We start from the raw sequence: 18,308 nt of genomic DNA, 5'->3' as shown, positions 1-18,308 counted from the left end.
CAAGGTGGGGGAAGAGGGACTAGAAGGGTCGACGCGGGATGGCTCATATGCGGTCGCCTGTAACTCTCTCGGCCGGGTGAACATCCACGCGGTGAGAAAGGCCAGGCGATCGAAGGAGGCCTATAGGCCAACCCAAGCTGTCTCAATGAACATGAAACATATAAAATAAACATCCTATCCTAACACGGGGGGAAAGGAAGAAAAGTTAGATGGTAGAGAAAGAGTAATGTCCTGGAGAAGCTGGGCAGAGCCAACCGAGAAGGATGGTCAAGCCTGGCAACTCCAAGCAGCTAGCCTATATGCCGTGACGAAAAAACGCGGGCAAGCAACCGAGAAGGATGGTCAAGCCTGGCAACTCCAAGCAGCTAGCCTATATGCCGTGACGAAAAAACGCGGGCAAGCGGCCAAGGTGGCTCGAGGACAAAGGGAGAAGAACCAGGGTCCTTCGGTAAGGGCGCCTAACGAAGAGGTAACCTGACAACTAAAAGATACATGCATGCATGAAGATCTGAGCTGAAAGGAAATGACGTAGGCTATGAGCTGAGCGCGAACTCGGACAACATCCCCCGTGTGGATAAAATAACAAAAACGTCAATAAATGCATCACTGAAATCATAGGAAGGTACTGCTAAATAAAGAATAGAGCCCAAATGGTATAAGGGACCGAATGGGACACGAAAAAGGAAACACGAGGGAGCGAGCCGCGCATGGCGGCGCGGGGACGGTGCCGCATGGGACTCCGTCTTATAAAAACCTAAATAAATCTGTTAAACATGCCAAGGGCAGCCCCTAAATAGTGTCAACCATTAATAGCAGTACTTAACTTGGATGCAGCAACAGCTTGACGTTCCATGACAGTGGTGAAGGGATTCCACGAGAAAACACAACACAGAGAAGAAAAAACGTGTGGTGTGGGTCGTGCTATCAAAAGGAATGACGTTCAGAGGCGCTAGCCGTAACGGTAGCGAGTAGCAGGCCTTAGATTGGCTCCTCTGTAGATGACGGATATTGAAGAAGGATGAATCTAAATGGCAAAGGACCTTTGGTAGTGGTTTCACTCACCCAGAAACCATACCGACACCTTAAATAAGGTGAGCGAGCCAGAATACTCTGGCATTTCCATATTAGCTTTTTTCTCTGGTATTATAGCAATATTTATACCTTAGAAATGTGTGCTAAAGGGACATTTCATGGAGCGGCACAGGCTGAGCCCAGAAAATAATTGTGGAACTATTTTGAATGTCCCATCACACATCCAAGCATAGCTTTGCTTGCGAATATTAGTATTTCATGAGAATCACTTTCGTCATAAACTACAAAGTTTTCTGTAGCACTCCCTATAGTACCATATATACTCGCATATCATGCGACTTTTGAAACCCTAATTTTGGCGCTAATTTTAATTAAGGGGGTCGATCTTACATGAGATATAAAATTCGAGTATGTAATAATCATATATTAGTACCATATGATAAAATACAAACATAATAGATATGCATCTTTTCCATGGATATTTTAAAAACTTTTGTTTTACTTCACTGCATCCAATAATATTATATGTATTTTCATATTACTATTTGTTTGTATTATAAAATACAAACATAGCAATCAGTGTTTTGTTTTGGAAATCAGCTGAGGGCGATTGCGAAATAAGTTTGTTTTGCTGTGTTGAACTCAAATCAGAGCGACTTTCTTGCCTCTAGTTAGCGCAAATGAATTTCAAGATACTCTATTTATATGAGATAAGGTTATTTTACGTTATACAAGGTGTTTTCAAGTGGAAATATCACTTGAAAATGCATAGTTTGCGAACGAAATTTAGTTATTTTTTTCGTGAGTAGATGGAGCTGAGGGCATGTGTGTTGCGTAAACAAAAATCAACATTGCATTCAATATTTTCACTTTATCTCATCAGAATACTTCGAGCTTTACGTATTTATCTTTTTATTGGAGTGAAAACAGTAAAATGTGTTTCTCTCAAATTTTGTTTACGGTCGAGTCTGATGGCACTATACCGAAGTTTGCGAAAGTTTCATCCATGTTACCGATGCACGATAATAGTCATTAGCGTATCAACATTCTTTCCACAATTTCAGCTAAAACTTACAGATTAAGTTTAGCAGTATATGCCCTTGCCGATCTTTTATCCCTAGCGTGTAAGGCTATAATACTTATGTCATCAAACACAATAGTTGATGAAATTGAGAGAAAATTATTTAAATCAAATTTCAGGTCTTGAAAGAATACATTTTACTGTTGTTTTCACGCCAATAAAAGTAATGTAACGGTAAAGTTCATACTACGATGAAATGAAGTGAAAATAGCGCACGGAATCAAATAATATTTTTGCACAATAAAGATGCCCACAATGCAATCTATAACGAAAAAAAATACTTTAGTTCACAAGACGTATTAAATTCATATTTCGACTTTGCAGCGCCTTAGTTGCGTGATCGGTATGGTCTTGGCATTGGCCTGCTACCTCGGTGGCCGCGAGTTTGATTCTCGGGCATTCCACTGAGGGGTTAGAGATGTGTATTTCTGGAGATAGAAGTTCACTCTCGACATGGTTCGGAAGTCACGTAAAGCCGTTGGTCCCGTTGCTGAATAACCACTGGTTCAATGCAATGGAAAAACACCATACAAACAAACACATTTCTAGTTAAAAACACGTTTTAATGACAAATTACCTTGTCTCATACAAGTAGAGTATCTAGATGTTTTACGCTAACTAGAAGAAAGGCAATTCGCTCCGAAATGGATTAAATATGTACAGAGAAATAAAATCGTATTCGCCATCAGCTGACCGCTTTGTTAGTATTTTATACACAATAATATGAGAATACATACAATATTATTTGGTAAGTGTAATGTATTACTTTTTAAAAGAATCAGAAAATATGCATATTCATTGTGTATTTGTCGTAAATATAAGTAGCCGTCAGCAGCCTGACATCGCTCAATTAGTTATGCTAATGTCGGTCCGAATCTGATTCCTGTTTCGTGTTTTTTTTTCTGATATGTCATAGTCAGAATACATTGAAACTCCAAAACTGGCTTTTATTAATAAATTTCTAAATTATATTGTAAGGCTAAGCTACTGTATTCGTATATATACGATATGTACCACGATATCATCATCATCGTATAGGCGAGGCTAACTTGTTAAATGTTATTCAATTTCTCTTTGTACTGAATCATCATAAGCCAATATGCATTGAACCCACCGAATTAGCTGAAATTAATAATTAGTACGCCATATATGTATAAATTATGCTGTGTAGTGTAGGTTAGGCTACCCTATATGTAAAAATGGTACTGATTACCCTATTGTAGGCTATGCTAGTATAATATTCTTACGGTAAATTAACATGGGCCGACTTACATCCAAATCGATTTATGACTGGTTGTTCATAACCAAGTTGCGGTAGTAAGTCGACTACTACCTGTAATGTAAAAATATATCAGTTGTAACGTAACTATGGTAATTTTTTACCATTCATACGATGGTTGAAATGCAAGCAAAAAGGCTGTTTTTATCGGATTGGTTGTTCACAGCAAATCAGCTGTTTCTGGCTCTATGCGTTTTCCAAACAAGTATATCATTACTACCGATACTTTTTGCATTCTCTTTTACTTTTTTAAACTTAACTAGAAGATGGGATAGATTAAGAGATGGAGTAAAGGGGGTTAGCCTAACTAACTATTGTTAACTTTTGGTCTCAAATTTAACTCGCATAATACGCGAGATACGTGATAAAATAATTTTTTGAGGGTGAAAATTTGGGGGGTCGCATGATATGCAAGATCGCATGTTATGCGAGTATATACGGTAATTGTTTTATATTCTTCAGGTAAATTTATCTCTGTGAATTTGGTTCAGGAAAATGATATTTTTATGATAAAATAATGTTTTACGTATACTTACCTGGTAGTTACATATAGCTATAGTCTCCGACGTCACGGCAGAATTTCGAATTTCGCGGCAGCGCTAATTGACAGGTTAGGTGATTCCCGTACCCCCTCCCTCTACCGGGGAATGTAGAACTACCACAACTAAACCTCAGAATTTTGATGCCTACCTGTCCATGTGAGGGGAGGTGGGTGGGCTCTAATGATGTAACTACCAGGTAAGTACTATACGTAAAACATTATTTTATCATAAAAATATCATTATTACGTATGCAACTTACCTGGTAGTTACATATAGCTGATTGGCACATTTTGGAGGTGGGACCATGGCAGCTAACCATATTTAATGAGGAATTTCTATTGGAATTTAGTAGTTCTCTTTTAGTCCTTACCTTTTAAGATAGCTGACTTGAAGGTTACTGCCTCTTAAGTCTGCTGATCTTGAAAGCCTTGACGAAGTACATGGAGCCTTGCGTCAAGCTATAGACACGTACCCAGCATTGGCGAGGTATATGGAACCGTGCGCCAAGCTATATATACGTACCAGCATTGGCGGGGTAAATGGAGCCGCGCACAAAGCTATAGAAGTGTACCAGCGTTGGCGTGATGTATGGATCCGAGCGCCAAGCTATAGACACTTACATGTAGTCTAGGACTAACCGTGGACTGACATGCGATAATTATACGTCTGCTCATGGAGCCGTACACAATAAACAATAAGGACAACAACATGGGAATCACCTTCACCTAAATATTTTTACCCTTTAGCTAAATGGACTGTAGGGTACCACTAGTACACTTCCGTACCCTCAGACACCCTTAAAAAACAACACCAAAGATCAAGTTAAAAATTATTAGGAAGGATTGACTTCCTTTCTTCCCTTACCCAACACCGTGCCAGTTACTACAAAAGGTCCCAATGTGGAACAGTTTTCGTACACTGCTTGAATCTCCGTTAAATAATGTGTTGCAAACACTAACTTACATTTCCAATACGTCGCATTGATAATGGTGTCTAAAGATAAATTGTGTTTATACGCCATAGAAGTTGCAACAGCTCTGACTTCATGGGCCTTCACTCTAGCCAGATCAACCTCTGGTTCTCCCAACTGAAAGTGAGCTTCAACTATTAAATCCCTCAAAAAAAAGGATATTGCATTCTTAGATAAAGTCCTCGAAGGATTTCTTACTGGACACCAAAGATTGTCTGACCCTCCTTTTATTTGTTGAGTCCTGTGTATATAATACTTCAGGGCTCTTACTGGACATAATGATCTCTCTGGTTCTCCCTCTCCTACTAACTCTGAGAGGCCCTTTATTTCAAACGAACGAGGCCATGGTTGTGAGGGTGACTCGTTCTTTGCTAAAAAGCCAATCGTCGATGTGCATATTGCTTTGTCTTGTGCAAATGCCACTCTTTTATCGATGGCGTGAATTTCACTTATCCTTTTGGCCGACACTAGAGCCACTAAGAATAATGTTTTCCTAGTGAGATCTCTGAAAGCTATCTCACTTAATGGTTCAAACCTCGTAGATAGAAGCCATTTGAGCACTATATCTAGATTCCAAGAGATCACCTTATTTCCTTCCAGTTTCTTTGTATCAAAGGATTTTAATAAATCTGACAGTTCCTGATTGTTCGAGACATCCATTCCCCTATGCTTGAATACTGAGGATAGCATGGCCCTGTATCCTTTGATAGTAGGAGTCGAGAGTTTCCTTTCTGTTTTAAGGAAAATAAGGAAGTCTGCCATTTGAATTATAGAGGTTTTAGTCGACGAGACTCCATGCTGTTTACACCAGGCCCTAAAAATTGACCATTTTGCCTGGTAGACTGCTGCTGAAGATTCTCTCCTTGGCCTGGCAATAGCCCGTGAAGCTCGTCTCGAAAACCCCTTCTGTCTGAGGGTACGCTCGACAGTCTGAATGCGGTCAGACGTAGAGTGTGGATATTCTCGTGGAATTCTCCTGAAATGAGGTTGTTGAGTAAATCTACTCGCTCTGGAAGTTTCCTCGGTAGTCTATTAGAAGGTCCAGGATCTCCGGGAACCATTCTCTTGCTGGCCAGAATGGAGCTATTAACGTCATTCTGACATTTGCGTGTTGCCTGAACTTTGTCAATACTGCCCTGATTATTTTCATTGGAGGAAAGGCATAGAGGTCCAAGTCCAACCAATCTAGCAGCATTGCGTCTAAAGCGAATGCTTTTTTGTCGGGTACGGGGGAGCAATATATTGGCAATCTTGTTGTCTTTTCCGTGGCAAACAAGTCCACTAGAGGTCTTCCCCACAGATTCCACAACTGCTGGCATACCTGTAAGTGCAGAGTCCACTCTGTAGGTAGTACCTGATTTCTCCTGCTCAACTCGTCCGCTCTTACATTGTATCTCCCCTGTACAAACCTGGTGAGCATTCTTGTCCGATTTTCTTTCGCCCAGATGAGTAACTCCCTCGTCGCTTCGCACAGAGAGAAGGAGTGAGTCCCCCCTTGTTTCTTGATGTACGAGAGAGCTGTGGTGTTGTCGCAATTGATGATGACCACTTTTCCCTATACTTCCTTGGCAAAGGCCTTCAATCCCAAATGTATTGCCTTTAGTTCTTTTAGATTTATATGCCACTGTCTTTGACTGATTGTCCACAAGCCTGACACTTCCTTCTTTCCCAGCACCGCTCCCCATCCTTGATCCGAGGCGTCTGAGAAGAATGCAAGGTTGGGGTTCAGTGGCCAAAGAGACAGACCCTCCTTGAGTCTTTTTTTCTAACCTCCACCAAAGGAGATCTTGCTTTATTTCCTCCGTTATTGGAAAAACAAAAGTGTCTGGGACTCTCTTTCTTTCCCACCTTGCTCTGAGGAAGAACTGAAGCGGTCTCATGTAGAGTCTTCCCAGAGTTACAAACTGTTCTATTGACGCTAAGGTCCCAAAAAGACTCATCCACTCGTTGGCTGAGCATGTCTTTTTTGCTAAAAATTGATTGACTTTTCTCAGGCATGAACTCACTCTCTGTTCTGATGGAAAAGCCCGAAAAGCTAATGAGTTCATCGTCACTCCAAGGTAAGTTAAAATTTGGTTCGGAATCAGTTGAGATTTTTTGAAATTCACTAGAAGACCCAGCTCTTCTGTCAGTTGGAATTGTCTTCTGCAATCCTTCACACACCCTTCTTTCGACTGTGAACGGACCAGCCAGTCGTCTAAATAGAGCGCTACTCTTATTTCTTCTAGGTGTAACCACCTTGCTACTGATGAGAGGACTCTTGTGAATACTTGTGGCGCTGTGGATAGCCCAAAGCATAGGGCCCTGAACTGGTATGTCCTTCCCTGAACCACGAATCTTAGGTACTTCCTCGAGTCTATGTGAATTGGAATGTGGAAGTACACGTCCTGTAGGTCTATGGAAGCCATCCAATCTCCTTGACGAAGTGCTGACAAAACGACTGAGTGGTCTCCATCGAAAATTTTGTCTTGCTCACAAATTTGTTCAGGGCACTGACATCCAATACTGGTCTCCACCCTCCCGAAGCTTTCGGGACAATGAATAGGCGATTGTAAAAGCCTGGGGTGTTCTGATCTTTTACCAGCTCTATCGCTCTTTTTTCTAATAGAGCCGACAGTTCCTCTCTCAACACGCAACATTTCTCTAAGTTTGACGAGTAAGCTGTCAAAATTATCGGTACCTTTGACAGAGGAGGATGTTTTACAAACGGAATCGAATATCCTTCCTTCAGTACCGATACTGTCCATGGATCTGCTCCTCTTCGTTCCCAAACTTGCCAGAACTCCTGGAGTCTGGCTCCGACTGGTGTGTGAAGGATTCCCTGCTCATTTCTTAGAAGTTGTTGTCTTATTGGGCTTAGGACCGAACCTAACTCTAGGCCTCGATCTCTGCAATCCTCTTGTTGGTGCTCTGCCCCGAAAGGGCTTCTCCTGCTCGGCAACTGGCGCTGGGCGTACACTCGAAGTCGTCGTGGCTTTCGGCTTCTTGGCCGACTGAGCTAAAAGGTCTTGAGTTGCTTTCTGGACCAGAGAGGCAGAAATTTCAGACACTAAATCCTTAGGAAAAAGGTTACACTTATCAAGTGGAGCAAACATAAGCGTCGACTTCTGGGTTCTTGTTACTCCCTTAGATGTAAATGCACACCAAAGCTGACGTTTCTTGAGGATCCCCACAGTTAATAAGGAAGCGATTTCAGTCGCTCCATCCCTTATTCCTTTAACAATACAGGACATCACATTGGAGAAGTCACTAAAATGTTCTTCTGACAGGTTAAAAGACTGCCTTTCTTCCCAAGGCACCAATCGACCAATCCAAGAAGCTTATTACTTCCATAAGACTGAAAACCACCTTCAGCAAATGATCTAATTCGCAACTCATAAAGAAAATCTTCGCTGAATTCAAAGCAGAACGTCTGGACGAGTCCACTAGGCTGGAGAAGTCTCCATGGGAGGAGGCAGCGCCTCCCAGGGAGAAGGCTTCCCCAGTTTTGTACCAAACTCTGCTCTTAGTTAAAAGTCTCGAAGGAGGGAAACAAAACACAGTCCTACCTTGCTCCCTCTTTTCTCGCAACCACTCATCCATCTTTTTCAACGCCTTTTTAGCTGAAATCGAAAAAAACCAGCTTAATGAAAGTCGAAGAATCTGGTTTAGTATCCCTAGCATACTGGGATTCAGGTGAGGCGGGAGTGGCTGGCGAAAAAGATTCTGGAAAGTTATCTAGGAAAAAGCTGAGTAATTGTTTGTATGCCGACGACCGAGTCTCCTTCTCGCCTTCTACTGCTTCTCCTTCTGACGCTCCTGCTGATAAATTGTCCTTCGCTTGTTCTTGATCCACTGGACAGTCTAACTCCTGCTCCACCAACTGCAGTGGCTCTTGAGACTCCTCCGGTAAAGTTCTAATTAAAGAAGGCGTAGAAGTAAGAAGTGGTTGCTGCTTCTTACCAACTACCCCCAAAATATTCTCTATTTTTTATTCATCTCTACTAAGAATTTATTAGAATGCCCTGAAGCACCCAAAACTTGACTTGGTTTCGTAAACTCTCTCTGTTCCAAGTCAATCAAGTCAGGCGTATGGCGCCTAGCGCCTGATACTACCGTATCAAAGCGCTTGGCCGAGTCCGAATCCGTGCGTCTAGTAGCTTGGCGTTTAGCGGCTGCTTCTTGAGGAGCCAGGCGCTTTGGCGTCTGGTGTAACGCGGTTGTCGTGTCATCAGGCTGGCGCTTCTCTACTGGCGTAAGCTCCTTCTCTCGTCTAGGTACATCAGACTGGCGCTTATCAGTCACCTCGCAACTGGAAGACTTATGCTTCCTCCTCTTCTTCAACATCGGTCTCTAATTCCTCAGAAGTCGAAGAAAACGCTTCCGGCGCCTCCCAAAAACTACATGACGGCTCTTCCACAGAAGCCGCGATCTTCTTCTTGGGAATTGCGGCTGGCGAAACTTGTCTCGTTCTCTTTAGTGGACGAGATTCGTCCTTAAACCTCCAACCTCTGCGAGGCGAATCGTTTGCACTCGAAGAAGACGAAAGACACTTCTGCGATACTCCTCGAACACCTTTATAGCATTGCTCTTCTGCCTCAGCCGAACTTGCGGCAGAATCGCCTGAGGGGACGACTGCTCGGATGTCAACTCCGCTCGTCTCCCTTCGGCTTTCGGCATGCCTCCTCCCAATGTCCGGGGAGTTTGGCAGGGGCCCAGGCCTAGGAGAACAAGAGGACCGAACAGCCGCCTCCTCCACTGCACTATCACTTAACACAACACTTTTCTTATTCTTATCTAGCATCAAAGAATGCACAGATTCTCCTAATTTATCTATTGCTGCCATAAGCACGCTAAATCTTAAATCCATCTGTTCCCGTAAGCTGGCAACGGTGTCGGGTTCGGGAATAACGGTGTCAGGGTCAGGTAATATGTTAGGCGGATCTGGGTAAGACATAGAACAAGGAAAATCCTGACTCTCTAATTCCTGAGAAGCTAAGGAAGAAGTCCTAGATGAAGCTTTCCTTAATTTATCTTTTTCTAGCTTTCTCATATAACTCTCCAACTCCTTCCAGCCTTTATCAGTCAAATCCTTACATTCATCACATGTTACACTTTTGCTACAGTTCTGACCTCTGCAATTAACGCACAAAGTGTGCGGGTCTAACCTAGCTTTAAGTAACCTGGTTTTGCAACCCTTGCTACAAACCCTAAAGTGAGCTCCCGAATCTGACATTATAAATTTAAACCTTGATGAAAATCACACAATTGTTGCCTATCTGGCTAAATAAAGATAAATAGCAACTGCCGAAAGCCAAATCACAAAGAGTACGTCACCAAATCGATGAGTATCCGTCGTGAAAAAACAAAGAAATTCCACCAAACAAAACCGGTATTCCGGTTGCGATGGCAGAAAAATTCTGAGGTTTAGTTGTGGTAGTTCTAAATTCCCCGGTAGAGGGAGGGGGTACGGGAATCACCTAACCAGTCAATTAGCGCTGCCGCGAAATTCGAAATTCTGCCGTGACGTCGGAGACTACAGCTATATGTAACTACCAGGTAAGTTGCATACGTAAAAGTAGCCTTTCAGTTTTTGCCTATTTCATTTAATCCATTTCGTAAGTGCTTTTCTTTTTGGCATGCAAGATGAAGTTTCACGATCAATATTTTGCATAATGTTAGCAATGACTCTATGTGGTGGTGCAGTTGAACCAGAAGCTTGTTCTCTTAGCATACTTAAGGCAATCTTAGCTTTTTCCTGGACAAGCTATTTTGGTACAATAGCTATTTTGGCATGCTATCTATTTTGGAATTAGCTTTATTGGACTCACTATTTTGGAACTAGCTACTTTGGGACTAGCTGTTTTGGGTTTCCTAGATCTTGAGAGAGCTGTAGAGTTGTTTGAAGTTCCTTCGCACGCTTCTCATTTGACTAACATCGAGTGCATACAGCAGCTTGTCCTTATTTTCAGGTTATATCACTGGATCTTGGTAGTGTTACACAACCTCTGGAACACGTATTTCATAGCCTATGAGCAGGAACAGTCCCTTCTTTTGTTTATTTGTTATTACTATTCTAATTCAGATTATAATCAAGCTGGCTACTTGTAATTGCCGAAAATATTTCTGTCTTAAAAAATAATTGTCGGATGTTACACCATCTTTTTAGGCCAAAATTAAATTTATGATTTTCTTGCCAGGCTTAGGTTATGTGCAAGCCGCAGGTTAATAATTGCCTTAAAAGTAGTTCCTGAATGTAAAGCCATTAAAATAGGCCAAATTCTTTTACATTCCTGGATTTTTCACTGGGTGTAAGCTATTCACAAGCCACTGGTAAATAATTACCTTTAAGTATTATCTAATGTTACACCATCAACTTAGGCCAATACTTTGCATATATGTTTTGCTTACCAGACTGAAGTCGTCTGTTAATAATTGCCTTAAAGTAATTCTTGATGTTACATCATTCCTTAGGCCAAACTTTGCTTTAGGACTTGTTACCGGCCACAGGTTATTTTTAACCCCCTGGTAAATAATTATCTTAAACTAATTCTTGATTGTTATACCAGCCCTTTAGGCCAAAAAATTTTGCATTTTCGATCTGCTTACCAGGTTTAGGCTAAGTGCAAGTTGCCAGTTAATAATGACCTTAAAAGTAATTATTGAATGTTACATAATTACATCATGTCAAACTTTGCTTTTAGAAAGTTTACTGGCCACAGGCTATTCACAAGCTGCTGGTAAATAACTGCCCTTAAAGTAATTCGAGAATGTTAGGACATTATTCTAGGCCTAACACTTACAATTAGACAAAAGCATTTTGTTTTGTTCACTGAGCCTGGGACACTCATTACTTTACTGGAAAGTGTGGGGGTTGAAATGTAGTAAGGAGAGAATAGTGTTAATGTTTGGCTGAGGAGGGGGCCTTAGAAGGTTATGTTCTCGTCAGTAAAGAGTCGACTACGGGTTTTGCTTCAGCACTTTGGAACATTACAGAGAAGGCCTGCATGGCCTCAATGTACGGAGGTATTTCTTGATGTTATGCTACCATAAATGCTCCACATCTTAGTTCCTAGCCTCCAGCTCACTTGGTGATGCAGACTGGAGCACGGGCCACATGAGTCCACTAGTGGGGCTCGTAAACGGTTACTGGATTCAATTACTTTGAATTGTTGAAAATGATAGAAATGATTCTTTTTAAGAAATCAGTTATTTGTAAATGATACTTGTTGTATCCTTTTATCACTAATTAGCAAATAAAAGCACATTGTCCTACAATATTAAAGTTTGATTTGCTTTGATACTACAAAGTGAAAACTACTTTCTGATATAAATTTAACTTTATTCTAGAAGATACACATACATTTATGTTATCTTAAAATACAATGTCTGCATACATTTTATGCCTAGATGCCACAATTTCCTATAAAAATATATAAGTTCATGATAACTGAAATAATAAGACTAGCCAAAGCACAGGAAGGAAGCAAGGGAGACATGCATGGGAGCAACTGAATAAGCAGGGAGCTGTGAGTCCACAGCTTTCTGTACCGAACAAGTGCTTGGCGTGCGGGAGCAAGAGGTGGGAGTACGGGAGCCAGGACTGGACTCTCGGGAGCAGGTGCCTCGAGATGAGACAGGTGCTCAGGCAACAGGTACCTACACCTATGTTTTTGGCGCTTTGAATCTTTGGGAGAACAACAAATGAGAATACCACAGTGTGCAGGCAGCTGAATAGAGGCGAAATCAGAGGGATCCACACTGTAGCCGTGGTGTCCCTGTGACGCTTGACCAATATGGGATAAGTGGGAGCCAAGTCATTGTCTTTTCAATGGCCAGGATGAATCAAGGAAGTCTATGACACCCGTGATCTGAATCTGAATCCAAGCTAGACGATAAGCGGCACACATCCAATGACATGCTTTCTCAACAGTATTCGGTTGAAGCCTGGGATCTGGCGACGGATCAACAGAGGGGGCAGTAACCCTTGGGCAAAACCCAATCAGCCTCCCTTGGACCTCTGTTGTCTTCTCCCAGGTGCATCGATAGGAGAGTGGGACAGTGACCTTTCTCTAGGAGTGCTGATGGGACAGGAAACCACCTCCTCCACTAACACATCACTTTGCACTTTGTCACCAGACACATTATCACTAGAAAATCTTTCCATCTTATCCATAAGGACATGAAGGGATGCCCCTATCCCTGACACTGAACTTACAACAAAATTTATCCTATCAAACTTAGAATTTATTCTTGACCCGAGACTGGCAATGGTAATAGGTTGGAAGCATGGGAGCTGAGCACCAGAGTATGTGGAGGAATAGAAGGAGGAATGAAGATAGGGGATAGATTATGTCCAAGGGTAGAGGGAAGAGCCAGACAGGAGTCTGTCTTGGGGTTCAAAGAAGAATCTGTACTCAAAGAGTCACTACTTTTGGCACGAGTGGCTGCCTTCCTAATCCAATTCTTCTCAAGTTGAGGTGAGACTCAAGCATCTTTCATCTACTCTATAGTTATCATCCCAATCCTTGCATTCAGGACAATCAGCCTCCCTTGAACATACCTGTCCCCTACAATTAGTGCACATGGTATGTGCATCACAACAAAGCTCAGTTCATCTAGTCTTACAGCCTTCACTACAATAACAAAGACTGGAAGCGCTAGAATCAGACATAGCTAACTAGAATAATACAAGCTAATTGTAAAAATCAAACTAAAACAAGCAACTGCTTGATAAAACTTAAGTTAGTACGTCACCAACTTCAGCAAGAAGAATAACCGGAAAATCATGAATCAGAAGCGCAGAGAACAGCGTGTTGTCAGTTGTGCGGCATAATTAGAATGATGCTGTATGGCTAATTTCACTTCCACGCTCCTGTTGCAGAGGAAGGGGCCTGTCACCAACCACCCTCTTGGCAACAGCCACGTTACTGTGAATTTTTAATTTAGTAAAGTGCAAGCATAATCGTTAGCTGAGTAATTACTTGGTAAATTACTTGTATAAAATAGTAAAAGTGACAGAGATGTGATAAAGAATATAGGGAGATAACGCAAAGCTGCTAGACTGCAGAAACAAACACTTGATACATGCCACCCTTCTCCCCATTCTTCCATATATGATGCCAAACCCTAGGAGAAACAAAATCCTGGTTGATTTATCCAGTAGGAAGGATATCAACAAAATAGAACAGACTGATGCTGAGCAAGCTAACTTCCATTCTGAAGAAGTCTTAAAGACCATAAAAGGGTGGAAATCTTCAGTATCAGAAGAGATATTTTGATAGTACACTTAAGACAGAAGGATTATAGATTTAGATTGAAGAAGTAGATCAGGGTTCTGTAATTTGGTTAAAGTTCTTCTGATAGGGAGGAAACACAATAGATTTAGGGTTAGGAGTTAGGTTTAGGTTCTTCAGGGGGTCATGGTAGTATTAAGTTAGGCTAAGCTAGGTGTAAGAAGATAAGTTTTTGAAGAATTATGGTGACAAGAAAATGAAGTTTCAATTCTGTAGTATTTAGGACATAAATTAGGTTAAGGAACATCCGAGTTTCACTGAATAACCTCCAAATCTGTCCCCATCATACTGCCTCCAATTTTGTGTCCAGCACATGTAATAGTATTCTTTTCTTAGTCCTTTCCTTCTTTCTCTTATATATTTCCCTTTATTGATTTGCTTTAAACAGTTTCCTATTTAGCTCCCCACTAAGTTTGCCAGAATCTTGATTTTTCTGGAAAATTCTCCTAAAGACAGATAGAACAACTTGCTACATAAAAAACAATCAGCACAAATAAAATTATTAACAAATATATGTACGTACATTTTAGCAGATAAAACTCTAATCTAGTCTATTAATTATATAAGAAAAACAATGCAGTAACGTCATACATACTTTGATGCAAGTGGATCTTTCACTGAAGATTGTTCTCTCTTCCGTTTTCGACCTTTTGAAGCTTCTCCCACCATGCCAACTGGAATTTCCAGTGTCTTGCCATCAGTAGCCATTCTTGGCTGGATAAAAAAAAGCACCAGAATCAATTTCATACTCCAGAATGTTACCATCACCAAAATGTAAACAATACGAATTCTAAGGAAAAATCACTTTTGAAAACTGTTTTGTAGATATAAACTATTGATCCCCTAATGCTACTAATTATTCAGCTGGTACTGTGTTCAAAAGGGCAACCAGCTAAAAATTTCCTAGACAGACTTCCTTTCTCAACGAGTAACATGCATATTATATCTTGTAAGGACTCGCTTGGAAAATATTGCATCTTTGCTCAATCATATGAGAGGGAGAAGGTGCCTAAATGTAATAGAATGGTTCATATTTATAAATTATTTTTCTTTTTTACAGTGTGCTTCTGGAAGGAGTAACAATCACTACCTTACTTTAGATATTTTATATGGACTGTCTTGTTAATCCACTAAAGGGTGTAGGATCACTTGAGTTCAAATTCCGAGTTACTCACTGCTAGCTTGGTAAGACATTTCTCAAATAATAGCAGATAGGGTAGGTAAGGCTGTTCATCTTTGTATGCAGGTAGGATGACAATTAAGAACCAGATAATGACCTAGAAGCTTGTACAAAGAGTTGCTCATCTACTCTAAGGCTATATATTACTCAGGTTCATGATGAGCCAACCACATCATGGGGGTCAGCTATTTATCTTACATTACGAAAGGTTATACAATTTGCACTTACATAAAAATACAAATGGAGAAATTTTCATTTTTATTATTTTCCATTGAAAATTATACAAAATTTTAAAATTAATCTGTTCTATTTTTCTAAAAAATTAAGCAAACTTTAAAACTAACTTATAAATTATATGAAACTTAGAATTATACAGTAAAATACTGCATACATAAAACAAAAGCATACATGATGAACCAGTTAGAAAATCTCTGAAAATTTATTTTTCATGTATTTTAGACATGCAGCCGATCCAAGTTCAAAAAAATGGCCAAAGAAAGCCTACTGGTCAGTTTATAGTCCTTTTACAGTAAATTATGTTTTTTTCTTTTATTATCAAAAGCATCCAATAAACTGAAGATATATTTCAAAAACAGTTTTTTGACAAAAACCCAGGTTTTCCTTTAGCAAAAACCTTATTTCTGGGCTCAGCCTGTGCCGCTTTGTGAAATATCCCTTCAGTTCATATTTCTAAGGTAAATAATATACTAACATTACCAGAGAAAAATAAAAGGGGGGATGTCAGAGTATCCTGACTACTCGCTCACCCTAAATAAAAAGAGGGTGTCGGTATGGTACTGGGACGAGTGAGACCACTACCACGGACCTCTTGTCATTTAGATCTCTTCTCCACCAAAATCCCCCTGCTAGAGAGAGCTGGTACACAGCCTGCGCCAGCAACTACTACTACTCACCCACCCACGCTAACACCAGCGCCTCTAGTGGCCATCCTTTCCGTTAGCGACACCTTGCCCGCACGTGCTTTTTTGCTCTCTGTGTTTTGTGCTTGCTATTTTGGATTCTACTGCATTATGGAACTCCAAGCCATCGCCACAGCTAAGTTAAGTACTGCCTAAGGGTTACACGTAATTTTAGCCAGACAGGACCCGTTTTTCAACCGTTTTTTAGGTATATTAACGGTACCTCCTGCGTCTGGTCTCAGGCTTGCCACACCGGCTCGCCTCGTGTGTTTCTTAGCTAGCTCCTTCAGTCTTCCATACCGTTGTAGCTATTGCTGTGCAGTATTTATGATTATATTTATGTGTGGTGCAAGGTGTGCTACCGAATTTTATATTATCGTATTATTCGGGAATCTTATGCCTTTAGGTCTTAGCTCAGTGTTCATACATGCATGTGCCTTTGTCTAGGTCTGTTAGGCATGTGGGGTCATAGCCCCTCTCTCTCTTTAGTCCTACCACCCTGGCCGTTGCCCTCCGTTTATACGTATCGGCAGAGGCCAGCTCCCGAGTAATTGGGCTTCCTACCTTCCAGGTAGGTTAGCCTAGCTTCTCTAGGACATTTCTTTTCCTTTCTCTTTGATTCCCTTCCTTTCTATTTTAATACGATGTGTTATCTGTATTCTGTTTATGTTGCATGTTAGAGACAGTTTGAGCTAGCCACCCCTTCCTGCTTCCCTCCCCACAGCGGGGGGGAGGCAGACCACGCTCGCTCACGGTTGCCATGGTAACCAACCGGGCTCTCCTCCCCTCTTCCTCTCTACCCAGGGAGGATACGGGAGTTTCGGGGGGGTGTCTTTGAGTCTGGCTCTTCGTACCGTTCTCTTCCTGGGATCCAGGGGGGGTCCCTTGTGCGTTCGGATTGGGTTGGCTACCCCGCCCGCTCGTACTTGGTCCTCCTCGTGTCCCTCCTCAGCTCTCTCCTTCCCTCGGTCACCCCCTGCCTACCCACCGCGCTAGCGGCGGGCTTAACTGGCTCCGCCAGTCCAGCAGGGGGTGGCGGAGAGTAACTCTCACATGCATCTGTATTTATTTATATATGTTTTACAATTATTCTTTATATTTGTGTTATCATTATATTACCTATTCCGCTAGACTGGCGGAGTGCCCGCTCACCACCCGGGTCCTCCTCCTGCTTGCAGAATTTTTGTACGGTGGAGCTGAGCTCCGCCTGCTTTTGTTATTTATCTGGGCTGATCCTCTCATGTTTCTCCGCTGTCCTTGTACCCCCCACCCTCGGTGTATAGACTGGTAGCTGGTTCGGTGGAACTCTTTACTCCGGTGCCCCGGAAACTATCTGACTAGTTTACCAGGTCTTACGGACTATCTCTACAGGAGAACAGGAGAGGACTATGCCCAGAAAATTTTTCACTCCGGCATGCAGTGGAGTATTATATCTCTTAGCGGGCTAGTCCTGTTAGTAACTGCCGATACTCATGTATCTGTCCACTTACAGGCTACCAACTGCCAGGAACCCGGCTGCAATGCCATCCTGCAAGATCCCAGTGGTCACAAGGTCTGCCGGACCCACGCCCCCTGTGCCATCCGCATTGGTGAATTAGTGGTATGGCACCACGAAGCCTGCTCCATCTGCTATGACTTAGTGGATCAGTTTTCCGCCAGAAAAAGTATATACAGGAATGCTATGCTTATAACTGGTTATTGAAGCAATATGATGAGAGATATAAAAGTTATTTAGTTTTAGATGTTTAATCATATAACTTTGGGGCTTCATTGTAAGGATTACAATGACCCTCTCTTCCAGGCTGCCGCCGTGAAGGACGCCGCATCGGCTACCTTGAGAGCCTGGGTCGGCGGGTTCGGGAAGAACGTATCCAAAGGGCAGCCGTACATCCTGGACAAGAGTATGGCTGTCCGCCTCTTCCCGGGCGGGAAATCGACCGGATACGTCGATCCAGCAGCGGCGGCTCCATGCATCGCCGCCATCCAGCAGCAGGTGGCGCAGGCGCTGGCGGCCCAGGGCACCCCGGAG

General features: G+C 42.0%; 1 protein-coding gene across 1 annotated transcript in view; it reads right to left on the bottom strand.

Annotated features, from left to right (window-relative positions):
* Positions 1-18,308, bottom strand: part of LOC135201156 (general transcription factor 3C polypeptide 1-like) — a gene marked incomplete in the record, with an annotated part of 923,347 nt that overhangs the window by 442,620 nt on the left and 462,419 nt on the right. The window contains 1 exon segment of the mRNA XM_064230032.1: positions 14,775-14,893. Coding sequence (XP_064086102.1) covers positions 14,775-14,893 — 119 coding nt within the window.

This window comes from Macrobrachium nipponense, chromosome 28, assembly GCF_015104395.2.
Source record: "Macrobrachium nipponense isolate FS-2020 chromosome 28, ASM1510439v2, whole genome shotgun sequence".
NCBI lineage: Eukaryota > Metazoa > Arthropoda > Malacostraca > Decapoda > Palaemonidae > Macrobrachium > Macrobrachium nipponense.
Note: the sequence above shows the minus strand (reverse complement) of the source record. Positions and strands in the feature narration are given on the sequence as shown.